Source organism: Monopterus albus, unplaced genomic scaffold (assembly GCF_001952655.1).
Source record: "Monopterus albus unplaced genomic scaffold, M_albus_1.0 scaffold134.1, whole genome shotgun sequence".
Lineage (NCBI taxonomy): Eukaryota > Metazoa > Chordata > Actinopteri > Synbranchiformes > Synbranchidae > Monopterus > Monopterus albus.
This window is the reverse complement of record NW_018128014.1, coordinates 3,018,731-3,031,123: the sequence shown is the minus strand read 5'-3', so window position 1 is coordinate 3,031,123 and position 12,393 is coordinate 3,018,731. Positions and strand designations below refer to the sequence as shown.

Here is a 12,393-nt window from a genome sequence, read left to right as displayed (position 1 = left end):
CCATATTACTGAACATGAGTGGCATCAATGTGAACATCTAACTCTCAACAAGAAAGCCAATGGCCATATTTCCCAAAACATCCAAGTTTTCCTTGAGAGCAGTCACTCCCATAGGCTTGACTGGATTCACGGTTGACAGGCAGAATACCAGACACTGCCAGTAAATGTGGGAGGAGTTAGTTTAGTTGTAACACTTAAACAAGACATTAAATATTCAAAGCCAAGAAACAGCTGCAGAGAACAGGAGCTCAGTGCTGGGACAAAATAATAAAAGGCAGATGAAAAGCAGTGGATGAAAACAAACAGCTCAGTGTGAAAAAGGATTATGGCATTTTGTATTCTAGCCAGTTACTTTCACCCAGTGAGTTTTGACATAATGTGAACAAAAATCCACTTTTTTTCTTTCTGTTGCTTTCTTCTGGGCATGGTAGTACTTGTTGTTCTGTTGCATCTGGTGATATTCTATATTTTTCTTCTTGACAACAAACCTGTGTGCAGACACAGACCAATCAATGAACGCCTCCTACTAACAGGTCTCGTGTGTCAAAGCCTGATATGTCAGATTCCTCCATTAAAAACACCTCAGCGAGCCACACTGGCTGATAAAAATCTCCCTGCTGAGACATTTTGCCTACAAAATGATTCCTTAAAGTCTAATTTTCAGAACATTTCCACTGTTTTGATTTTTGAAAATATTAAAGTTTCATTGCCGTTCATTCTAGAGCAACAACTAGGCTTAAAGGTATAGTCAGCGATTCTAAGTCATTACACATTTTGTCATATTCAGCTAAATTTTCCTCAGTTTTCTCTGCCTGGCCTTTCGGTTCATGTGCTCCACAAACCCTAGGCGGCGCTGTGCAGTGCTCACTCTGTAACTGGCAAAAAAAACAAACAAACAAAAAAAAAGGATTGGAGGTGGACCGGCTATTTTCAACCAATCAGCACAAGGCAGCGCTCTTGCTCGTGCACCATATAGTGTGTGTGTCTGTGTGTATGTGGAGGAGGGGGGTTGTTTCAAATTGGTTCAGTAAATTCACAACATTTGTGCAGGTGAAAGGGAGAGATGGCTGAAAAGGTACCAGCGCCACCAGCTCCATGTACAGCAGGCAAAGTCAGAGACCTGTGTAAATGTAGCTATGTGCTAGGTTCAAAAGATGGAGAGAGCTTCGGGATTTTAAAGGGATGAGGATGGACACAGAGGTTGCCCTTTTTCTGATGAACAGGTGGGTAAACTGCTTGCTGAGTGCCACTGAAAATTGTTATGGTCACTATGATGTCGTTCAACCAGGCAGGCTAATCTTTGTACTAATGTCACGTTAGCCTGTTTGCTAAATCAGCTTTTCCTGGGACATTCAGTTAAATTGCTAGTTTGCAGATGCTGTTGCGGTTGTTCTGACTTCAGCTAGAGCAGCTGGAGATTGTTGTGAGAGAATAAAAGTGGAGTCTGTAGCTGGTTCGCCACATTCTGTGCCCCAATCGTTTGTTTTCTGACGCCTCCTTTGGCATGGGCTCTTCCTGCAGTCGGTAGTATCGTTGCCATGGTAATGCACGTTGATGAATTGTGAGGGGGTTACAAGGTCCTAATTGAAACAACTTGTTAAACTGTATGACGAAAATGTAAACATTCTTTTGCTAAAATCGCCGACTATACCTTTAATCTTTAGTGTTTTGAAATGTCGACACCAATTCCTGACACTACTCAGATTTCTACAGGACCAAAACTGGTCAATATGCTGAACCACAGGTGAACCTTTCAAACTAAACTTGCTGCTGCTGCATCAGGTATCGTCACATAACATCAAGAAACCAAAAACTGTCTTTTTTGTTTTATTATGAAATAGTGCTACAATGTACATTGCATGTCCTCTCCTGACTGACTGCTGATGTGGGTGTGTTCTGATTTGTGATGCTAGGAAAGGACGGAGGTGTGACACAGTGTGAAATAATTATCCATCCTGACCAGTGATTTCATCCTATGCTCTGGGTTAAAATCTGGTTCTTCTTAAAAGCTTCTCTAGACAAAAATAGTCAGTTCTTAAGAACATGAATCACCTAATCAGGTGGACAGTTATTTACAGTGCTTGTTATTGTACTGTGCTGTCTGTTGGCATGAATTCTGTGCTCCACTTAACAGACCAACTGAGCCAAAACCATGGAGGAGGGGTGGGGAATAAAATGCTTAAAAAAGGGTAAAGAAAATCATGAAAAGTTAAAAAAGATAAAGTCTATTCAGAAAGGTGTCCCAAGTCCTTACTGACCAGATTCACAAAGTATGTGGAGGTGGGAAAAACCTAGAGGGGTGATGAGTGATGAGGCAGGAGGGCCAATGGCAGGCAGGCAGGAGGAGGGAGAGCCAATCAGAAGGCCTGCTGGGCGGGATTATAGTTGAAGGTTGAGGGAACGTGAGGTCGCTCTTCTAGTTTGTCGTACTCGAGATGAAACTCCTGAAACCGAAAAGACAGGAGGTCAGATTTACTTCTGTTCTTCAGCGCAGTTTGTCTTGATAAAAATGTGTGAGCTCTGATGTCACTGATCAGGAGCTACAGCTTGTGACTTTGACGTCAGATGGCCATTACTTCATATCCCATTCATCTATCTTTTACATTATTGATCAGCTTTTATTGGTTGACAAAAATAAAGACTTCCATCATAGTTCATTTTCAAATGTTGCTTTTTATTTATTCTTAGTCTAATTTTTCATGAAAAATATGTCGTCAGTGAACAGTTCTCACAGAATTAACACGGTTACGATGTTTACACTGGGCTCATCATATTCTGTACAACTGCTCCTGTGTCATTTATTTGAAATGGACAAAATGATCATTTTAAATAGTTCCAAAGACATTTTGTCCATTAAAAAGAGTGAAACTGGAGCTGGGTTTGCCTTTAAACTGTGTGTAGCCTCCAAATAAAGCGACAAGCAATCAATCAATCAATTAGTTTATCAACAGAATTTAATCAGCAACTATTTTGACAAATAATCAGTTGTTTACATTGTTTTTATTGCAAAGATTCTACAAAGTGTATTTGCAGTCTGATTCAAAAAATCCTTCATATAAAGACTGTATTGGCCAGAATTGCTTTTAATGAATAAGATAAACTAAACCATCTTATGTTAAAAGTTCTAATCAATTAAATTCTGATAACATTCACTTAGTGAAAGATTAAAAGAAAAATAAGAAACTCTCCATATGAGCACAGTGAACTGCTTCTTTTAATAAATAAATGTATTCTAATAAATGAACTTTAAGGATGAATACTACACATTCTATTTTAATTTGCCATAATCCCTTAATGCCGATTATTTGAATGAAAAAAAAAAAAAATCAATTATTTTAAGTGTTGCTTGTCACTTCAAACAAAAATCATGTCTCCTTTCCTAACCGGATTGCTTTTTATAAAATCAATGATCACAACTTCCAAAAAATCAGATTTGACAATAACCTGCTGGTGCAGGTTAGGAAGACCCACAGACACAAGGCTTCTGACACAGTTGTGTATTCAGGGAAATGTAAATACATATGTGTTCACCTTGGCCACCTTCCTCCAGTTGAGGCAGTCGAAGAAGTAGTAGGTCCCTCTCTCGTAGGCGTTGGTCTTCAGCGTGGGCTCCATCCCTGGAGCCCGAGTGATCCAAACCCGCTCCTCTTTATGGTACCTCCAGTCCCTGTTAAAGCTGGAACACGACGCACGTACGCACACACACACACACACACACACACACACACACACACACACACAGTTCACTCGTTCACCTGCTCTCACACTGATCCCTTGTAACACCCACAAAAGGAGATGTGTGAACAGATTCATAAACACCAAGCCTTATTTTGACCAGCTGTGTGGCTTTTGTTATCCGAGTTGTTAGCGATGAAGCTAAAGACAATCTTCCAGTAGTGATCCCAACTAGCTTTGTGTTAATTAAGGGCTGCTAATGATCAATTATTCTATGCAATTCAATTCAACATACTTTATTTGTCCCTCAAGGGAAATTCAAGGTAGCGAGCTGCAAACACAAACTTGCCTAAACACATAAAACCAATGCAAAAATACTAACATTAGAAAGAGTTCAAATACTCGAGGATGATAACTGTGGCCATCTCACAGCTGCCCAACAACACCCCACATAACAAAGGCACTTTTTATTTTACAACAAGCAAAAGTCAAACTTCCTGGTGCATTTTTCAGTTCGTCCATATACAAGGCAAACTGACCATTTCTTTTAACAAGGCTGTTCACAGGTCTGATGGTTTCAGGAATAGAACTTCACTTTCTTCCTCTTACATGCAGGTAGTTTAAACGCATGGCACTAGCCTAGAGAAATCAAATGCAAGACGATCCTCTCTGGGACTTTGAGTTCAGTGTTAAACTGTAACAACACCTCACAGTCAGTTCTTGTCCTTTTAACAAAGGGAGTTCAACCAGCACACACGAGAAATGTTAAAATACTTCTGATAAAATAAGAATAAAATGTGAAAGCGGCTGGGATGAGAATCAGCACCTCCAAATCTGAGGCCATGGTTCTCAGTCAGAAAAGGGTGGCTTGTTCCCTTCAGGTTGGTGGAGAGTTCCTGCCTCAAGTGGAGGAGTTCAAGTATCTTGGGGTCTTGTTCACGAGTGAGGGAAGGATGGAACGGGAGATTGACAGGCGGATCGGTGCAGCTTCTGCAGCAATGCGGTCGATGTACCGATCCGTCGTGGGGAAGAAGGAGCTGAGCCATAAGGCGAAGCTCTCGATTTACTGGTCAATCTACGTTCCGACCCTCACCTATGGTCATGAACTTTGGGTCATGACCGAAAGGGCAAGATCCCGGATACAGGCAGCCAAAATGAGCTTCCTCCGCAGGGTGGCCGGGCGCACCCTTAGAGATAGGGTGAGGAGCTCGGTCACCCGGGAGGAACTCAGAGTAGAACCGCTGCTCCTCCACATCGAGAGGAGCCAGCTGAGGTGGCTCGGGCATCTGTTTCGGATGGGCGCCTTCCTAGGGAGGTGTTCCAGGCATGTCCCACCAGGAGGAGGCCCCAGAAAAGACCCAGGACACGCTGGAGGGACTATGTCTCACGACTGGCCTGGGAACGCCTTGGCATTCCCCCGGAGGAGCTGGAGGAAGTGTCTGAAGAGAGGGAAGTCTGGGCATCTTTGCTTAGACTGCTGCCCCCGGTTCCAGATAAGTGGAGGAAAATGGATGGATGGATGGATGGATGGATGTGAAAATTCTCGGATCTACTCCAAAGGAGTAACACAGGCAGTAGAGATGCCGTTGAGCCTTTTTCCACCAGTGTGAATCTGTATTAACCACAGTTCACACAGCGTTTGTACACTTCTGTGTGTTTTACTCCACCAAGGAGGTTATGTTTTTGGCTCGGTGTGTGTGGCTGGCACGATTAGGGTTAAAGGTCAAGGTCACAAAAAATAACAAAACAAAAATCATATCTCCATCAAAAGTTATCAAAATCATTTGAAATTTGACACGCACAAGTAGGGTTGCAATCTCTGTCACCAGACAGAATCAGGATCTGACGGCCATTTAAAGTTAACATCGAAAGCCCCTTTTAATGCATATTTTCTGCCATAACTTGGTTTGTAATGAAGACAGAGCCGACACGTCCAGGTAAGATGCACAGTATAACTGCCTATCATACTCTAAAAGATGATTTGGATCCGATCCGGATCAAGGACTTTAGGACACATTTTGTGTTGTTCTGGATCTAATTTTTAACAATGGACCCATTCGTGTGAGAGAATGTTGTGCCTTAGCGGAGGTACACGCGCTTTTTGAGTGCCCTTGTTTATTTTGTTCATTTAAATTCATTTAAATCTAGAGAAAACCTGGTGCTCCAGTCAAAAGTTCTTTCATTATATAGATCAACTCAAAATAAAAATAAAAACAGTCATCAGAAAATCATTACAGCTTTACAGACGTCATGTTTACAACCTTGTTTTGGAGTCAGTTAGGATGTATACTTTATGCATAGCACAAGTAATTGTTCCAACAGTTGTTTACAAATTGTTTCACTTATAATTCACTCTATCACAGTTTCAGTGAGTGAAGTTTACATACACTCAGTGGACTGGGCCTTTAAACAGCTTGGAAAATTCCAGAAAATGATGTCATGGCTTTAGAACAGGGGTGGCCAATTCCAGTCCTTGAAGGCCGCTGTCCTGCTTGTTTTCCGACTGTCCCTGCCTGACCTGCTCCTGATTACCTGGCTTAGGTGTGTTCAGTCAGTCAGAAGCTGGAAGATACCATCTTAGATGAAAGTGGAGTGAGGAAAGATAAAGTGAATTGGTATCTTCCAGCTCCAAGACGCCATAAAAAGGCCCGCTACAGTTTGCAGCTGCACATGGGGACAAAGATCTGACTTTCTGGACAAATGTCCTCTGGTCTGATGGAACAGAAATTGAACTGTTTGTCCATAATGACCATCGTTATGTCTGAAGGATAAAGGAGGAGGCTCACAAGCTGAAGACCACCATCCCAGCCATGTTGTGGTGGGGCTTTACTGTAGGAGGGACTGGGGCGCATCACTAAATAGATGGCATCATGAGGAAGGAAGATGACGTGGACATACTGAAGCAACATCTAAAGACATCGGCCTGGAAGTTACTGCTCAGTCACAATGGGTCTTCCAGCTGGACAGTGTCCCCAAGCAGACTTCCAACACGGCTTAAGGACTCAAAGTCCAGGTACTGGTGTGGCCATCACAAGGCCCTGACCTCAGTCCAAGAGAAAATTTGTGGGCAGAACTGAAAAACCACGTGCGAGCAAACCAGACCCAGTTTCACCAGTTCTGTCAGAAGGAATGGGCTGAAACTCCAGTAACTTATTGTGAGAAGCCTGTGGAAGGCATCACGAAACATCTGACCCAAGTTAACTAGTTTAAAGACAATGCTACCTAATACTGACCGAGTGTATGTAAACATCTGACCCACTGGGAATGTGATGGAAGAAATAAAAGCTGAAATAAATCTTGTTCTCTATTACTAGTCTGACACTTCACTTTCTTAAAGTAGTGCCACTAACTGACCTGAGATGGGGCAGGTTTATAGGATTAAAATGTCAGGAGTTGTGAAAAACTGAGTTTAAATATATTTGGCTATGGTGCATGGAAACCTCTGTACTACTATTGTCATCTGCACTCATGGCAAATTATACAGGAGACAGGACACCACCCTGCGGTGAGACACAGACTGTTTCAGAAACACTGTCTGAGATCTGGTAGTGAGAAAACCAACTGTCTGATGAGTTGATCTAAATGGAAGCAGAGTTGTTCTACTAGCATTTTAGGTTGCACCGTGTCAAAGACTGACAAGAGGTCAACAAAACATCATCCTGCCTAAGTGCTTGCTCGTTTTACAGAGCTCAGAATAAATGACTCTGTGACACAGTCAAGAACTGCTCTGACTACAAGGAGAGGGACAAACAATGAAGAAGAGATTCTGTTACACTGGGCATTTTAGTTAAGATGTGCATGTACCAGCTGTGTGTGTGTGTGTGTGTGTGTGTGTGTGTGTGTTATTCTTACAGTTCTACTGCAGCCAGGAGTTGTAGTAGGTCTCCTCCATTCATATAGTAGAGATAAAACAGCAGATCTTCACCATACCGAGACAACTTGATAGCTGCTAACTGCAGACATGAAAGGGCAATATGTTAATCAATACAGTGCCTATAAAAAAGTATTTACCACCTTGCATGTTTCACTCTTTTATTTTATAAATCAATCATGGTCAATATAATTTGGCTTTTTTGACCAAATAAAAATGACAAAAAAAACTCTTTAATGTCAAAGTGAAACGGGTTTCTACAAAGTAATGGCAATTAAATAAAAATATGTAATGTGAAATAAGTGACGGTAAAAATATTCACCCCCTTTCAAGTCAGTATTTAGTAGATGCACCTTTGGCTGCAATCACAGCCAAGACCTGTGTGGACAGGTCTCGGTCAGACTTGCACATCTGGACACTGCAATTTTACTCTGTTCTTCTTTGCAAAACTGCTCAAGCTCTGCCAAGTTGCATGGGGATCGGGGGTGAACAGCCCTTTTCAAGTCCAGCCACAAATCCTCTATTGGACTGAGGTCTGGGCTTTGACTCGGCTGCTCCAGAACACTCACCTTGTTGTCTGTAAACCATTTCTGTGCAGCTTTCGCTGTTTGCTTCTGGTCATTGTCTTGCTGGAAAATAAAATCTTCCCCTAAGCCGTACTTATCTTGCAGACTGAATAACATTGTCCTCCAGGATTTTCCTATATTTTGATGCATTCATTTGACCCTCTACCTTTACAAGCCTTCCAGGGCTGGCTGCTGAGAAGCATCCCCACAGCGTGATACTGCAATCACCATGCTACACAGTGGGGATGGTGTGTTTGTGGTGATGTGCAGTGTTTGGTGTCTGCCAAAGTGTCTTGTCTGATTGCCAAAAAGCACCATTTTGGTCTCATCAGACCAAAGAACTTTCTCCCACTTGACCACAGAGTCTCCCAAATGCCTTTTGGTGAACTCTAGTCAAGATTTAATGAGTTTTTTCAACAGTGGCTTTCTCTTTGCCGCTCTCCCATAAAGCTTTGACTGGTGAAGAACCTGGGCAACAGTGGTGTGGTGGTCCTTGGGCAAGACACTGAACTTTCCCGTTGCCCCCGATGGTTATTGCCATTGGTTGAGGTGGCGCTGCAGATGGCTGCCATCGGTTCTGTACCGGAAACAAATTCCTTGTGTGTAACATACTTGGCCAATAAAGGTGATTATCCTTATCCTTGTTGTATGCAGAGTCTCCCCCATCTCAGCTGCTGAAGCATGTAACTCCTTCAGAGTAGTCATAGGTGTCTTGGTCTCCTTCTTGCACAGTCACTGTTTGTGAGGATGACCTGATCTAGGATCTATGGATTTGACTAAACTCCAGGGGATGTTCAGTGCCTTGGAAATTTTTTGGTATCCATCCCTGACTTATACTTTTCAATCACCTTTTCTCTGAGTGTTCCTTTGACTTCATGATGTAATGGTAACCAGGAATACTGATCAACCAGTGACTGGCCCTTCCAGACACAGGTGTCTTTATACAACAATCACCTGAGACACATTCACTGCACTCTGGTGATCCTCATTTCACTAATTGAGAGACTATTAGCACCAATGGGCTGGACCTCTGTTGAATTAGGTCTGTCATTTTAAAGGGGGTGAATATTTATGCAATCACTTATTTCCAATGACATTTTTATTTAAATGACATTACTTTGTAGAAACCTGTTTTCAATTTGACATTAAAGTGATTTTTTGTCATTGTTTTTGGCAAAATAGCCAAACTATATTGACAATGATTGATTTCTAAAATCAATAAAAGGGTAAAACATCCAAGAGGGTGAATACTTTTTATAGCCACTGTATGTTTTAACTGATATTCCAGCCAGCACAATGGGTTTAACCAAGATGCACAGATAGCAAAGCATAAAACGAATTTAACACTGATTCACTTTCATTTGAAATACACACCTTGTCCCTTATGTGGATGTTGGTTAAATACTCTGAGGGGACGTGGAAGTCTGCAGGAGGAGAAAGGAAAAAGAGCTGAACACGCTGCAACACATGCAGGTTACAACCAGCAAATTATCAAACAAGATTAAAAAAGGAAATAAAAAGTTGGCTCAGAAACAGAAGCGTGAAATGTTTAGTGTTAGTGCAGAAACTGAGCAGATTAAAGCTTCTGACTCGGAAGGTTTGGACCCATGTGTTTCTAGGTAACGCACGAGCCGGATACATCACTTATACATTTTTTTAATAACTATTAACAAACCATCACCTATTTACGCATCTGGTACACAAACAGAGCAATGTGATCACACCACCTCCACACATTTTAGAATAAGACTAAAACCTCATACTTCAGGTCAACAGTTCACACTCACCTATGTCCTGCGGTCGACAAGGAGCCGACGCCCAGGGAGATGCAAACTTAGGATAGAGATTCCTAAATAAGAGACAGAAAGAAACCACTTCCATTTACTGAGGCACAGTTTAAACTAGTTATGAAAAATCTGTAATAGCTCGACTGTGTGGAGAGAAGGCATTGGAGAAAACCACGTGTTCCTGCTTCAATTACAGTTAAGACCAGTTTCCACAGCACGTCATCTGCTGCAACTTTCACTTCACTGACTTTCTCATGCACCTAAGGACAAGGTTCGAATCTAATTTTGTAATTGTATCTTAGTTATGCATCTGATCATAGAAGCCTTCACGGTCTACAGCTGAAACAGTTAATCAGCTGATCAACAGAAAAATGACCAGCATCTATTTTCAGTTATTGTTCAAACAAAAATGCCAAATATTCTATAGTTCCAGCCTGTAGTGGTTTTTTTTACACTTCATAGACTAAACATTTACTTAAATAATAGAAAGAAACTGGAAGATTAATTAAAAAATAATTGTTAAAGTTGTTACAGCCCTACTTGCAACAGGAAAAAAAAGAAGCTAATTTATAAGTTTGGATAAATTAATTACATACAGGAAGGTCATGGATGAAACAAACAAACCAAAAAAGTAAATGTCCAGTGATGGGGTTGTTTAAAAGTCATTTAACATTAAATGACAGGAAATTTTAACAGTGAAAACTACTGGATGTGGGGGGTAGAATGAAAGTAATCCCCTGGAAATAAGGATTGTGCTTCTGTTGCCAGTCTACACATATCAGCAGGGTCTACCATCAACAGGTTGGGTCTGACCCTGAGATCTGTGAGTACGGAGTCAATATGTGTTTGAAAAACTGAATCTGGACTCTGTTTCAAACCTCTGCACATGTGTACTCAACTTTGAACCTTAGTTATAACTGAAGTCAAGTGAGAAAAACCTTCAAACCTGCTCCGTTTCAACCTCTTACAAATTCATACATTCACGCAGAAATGTCATTCAAACTTTAAAACTTCTCATGTTCATTCATATTGTTCAACTCATTCATACTTTTTACACCATCACAGTTTACATTTCATGCATTTTTCTGAGCTTTGTATTGGTGTCTGTGGCACAGAATGCAGAGTTAGTGTGCGAGAAGCTGGAAAACTCGTCTGAAACGTTTCAACTTTCAATCTACAGCCATAGTTATTTCATCAGTTGTAGAGAAATTTGTGCCAATTTAAAAAAATGTGACTCTAAGCAAACAGACAAAGGCACGAAGCTTCTGGGACACAGCTTCTGTCCCAGATTTCTGCACAGGTGTGTGTCTGTGTGTGTGTGGTTGTGTCCATCGTACTCGGGTGAGTTGAGGTTGAGCCCGAGTGTGGTGAGGTCAGAACCCAGTGCCAAGTGGACCATGCCAGGGTCCGTCTCTGCCGCCCGGATAAACGTCAACAAGCCGATCATGCCAAACTGGTCTGTTACCATGCCGACCGGGATGTTGGTCACACGCCCTTGGACACAAAGCCAAAATGCATGAGGGCGGGTTAGGCATAAAGGTTATCTCTTGTTTTTTTCCCCACAGTGTGTGTCTGTGTGTTTCTCACCGTCAGGGAGCACCTGGATCCCCTTCTTCTGCTGGTTGTTGTTGCTGGGTGCGGAGCTCTTATCGCCAGGGAACTTTGGGCCATCCGAGTTAGAGGTGGTCTTTCCTGATGAGCTCAGATTCTGATTGGGCATAAGGGGATGGAAAAACAGTCCCAAAACAAGTGGGACAAGTGAGGACACGATTGGACAGCATAGAAATAAACTGTTAAGAAAATAGGATGCGAGAGATCTGAGAGGAAAGGACAGAGAAAAATAAACAATAGAACAAAGGTGGGCAGAACAGGAAAGGAAAGGCAAAGGCAAAAACACCAAAGTCACAGAAAAAGGTCAATCTAACCGTTTTGCTGTCTTCATTGGTGCTGGTGGGGTCTTTTGTTTGGTAGTTTGGCCCAGGTAGAGCTGGGAAATCTTCGTTATGGATGGAGAAGTCCTGCGATTGCTCACTGGACGGCTTGGTTACCATGCCAACTGGAGAGCCGTCATAAATGCACAGATTTTAATGTAATACAAAAATCACATCAAGACTGTCAAAAATAAATCATTACCCACATAATAAAAGAAAAACCCTGCACACACACATCAGGGTGCCTTCCAGGTTCCAGGAGAAACCTAAAACCTTTAGGGCCTCAATTAATGAATATTTCCATTATCAGAGGATCTGCTAATGGTTTTCTATCTGAACCAATTAATAATTTATGTTATAATTGTTAGGGTGATTTTCATTTTTAGATAGAAATGAATATAATTAGTTAGGGTTTTTATTATATAGCATACATAAGTCTATATACTTTAATCTCACAGTTGTGTTTATGTTTATTTAGTTACATATCTATATATCACCCTATGTGTTCACTGAATCACTGGTCAGTATTTACTGTGTTAGCCAACTGGAGCACTGTTTAACAT

At 41.6% G+C, this 12,393-nt stretch overlaps 1 protein-coding gene across 4 annotated transcripts in view; it reads right to left on the bottom strand.

The window, feature by feature from the left end:
• Window positions 1-48: 48 nt before the first annotated feature.
• The window catches only part of LOC109967706 (CCR4-NOT transcription complex subunit 2), a 22,554-nt gene continuing 10,209 nt past the window's right edge, over window positions 49-12,393 (bottom strand). For all 4 annotated transcript variants that reach the window (XM_020613468.1, XM_020613469.1, XM_020613466.1 and 1 more), the window contains 8 exons: window positions 11,825-11,955; window positions 11,487-11,607; window positions 11,237-11,393; window positions 9,900-9,961; window positions 9,487-9,536; window positions 7,528-7,628; window positions 3,532-3,676; window positions 49-2,444 (listed from right to left, as the gene is read on the bottom strand). In XM_020613468.1, coding sequence (XP_020469124.1) covers window positions 2,358-2,444; window positions 3,532-3,676; window positions 7,528-7,628; window positions 9,487-9,536; window positions 9,900-9,961; window positions 11,237-11,393; window positions 11,487-11,607; window positions 11,825-11,955 — 854 coding nt within the window. In that variant the 3' untranslated portion in view covers window positions 49-2,357. The remainder of the gene's footprint in view (window positions 2,445-3,531; window positions 3,677-7,527; window positions 7,629-9,486; window positions 9,537-9,899; window positions 9,962-11,236; window positions 11,394-11,486; window positions 11,608-11,824; window positions 11,956-12,393) is intronic.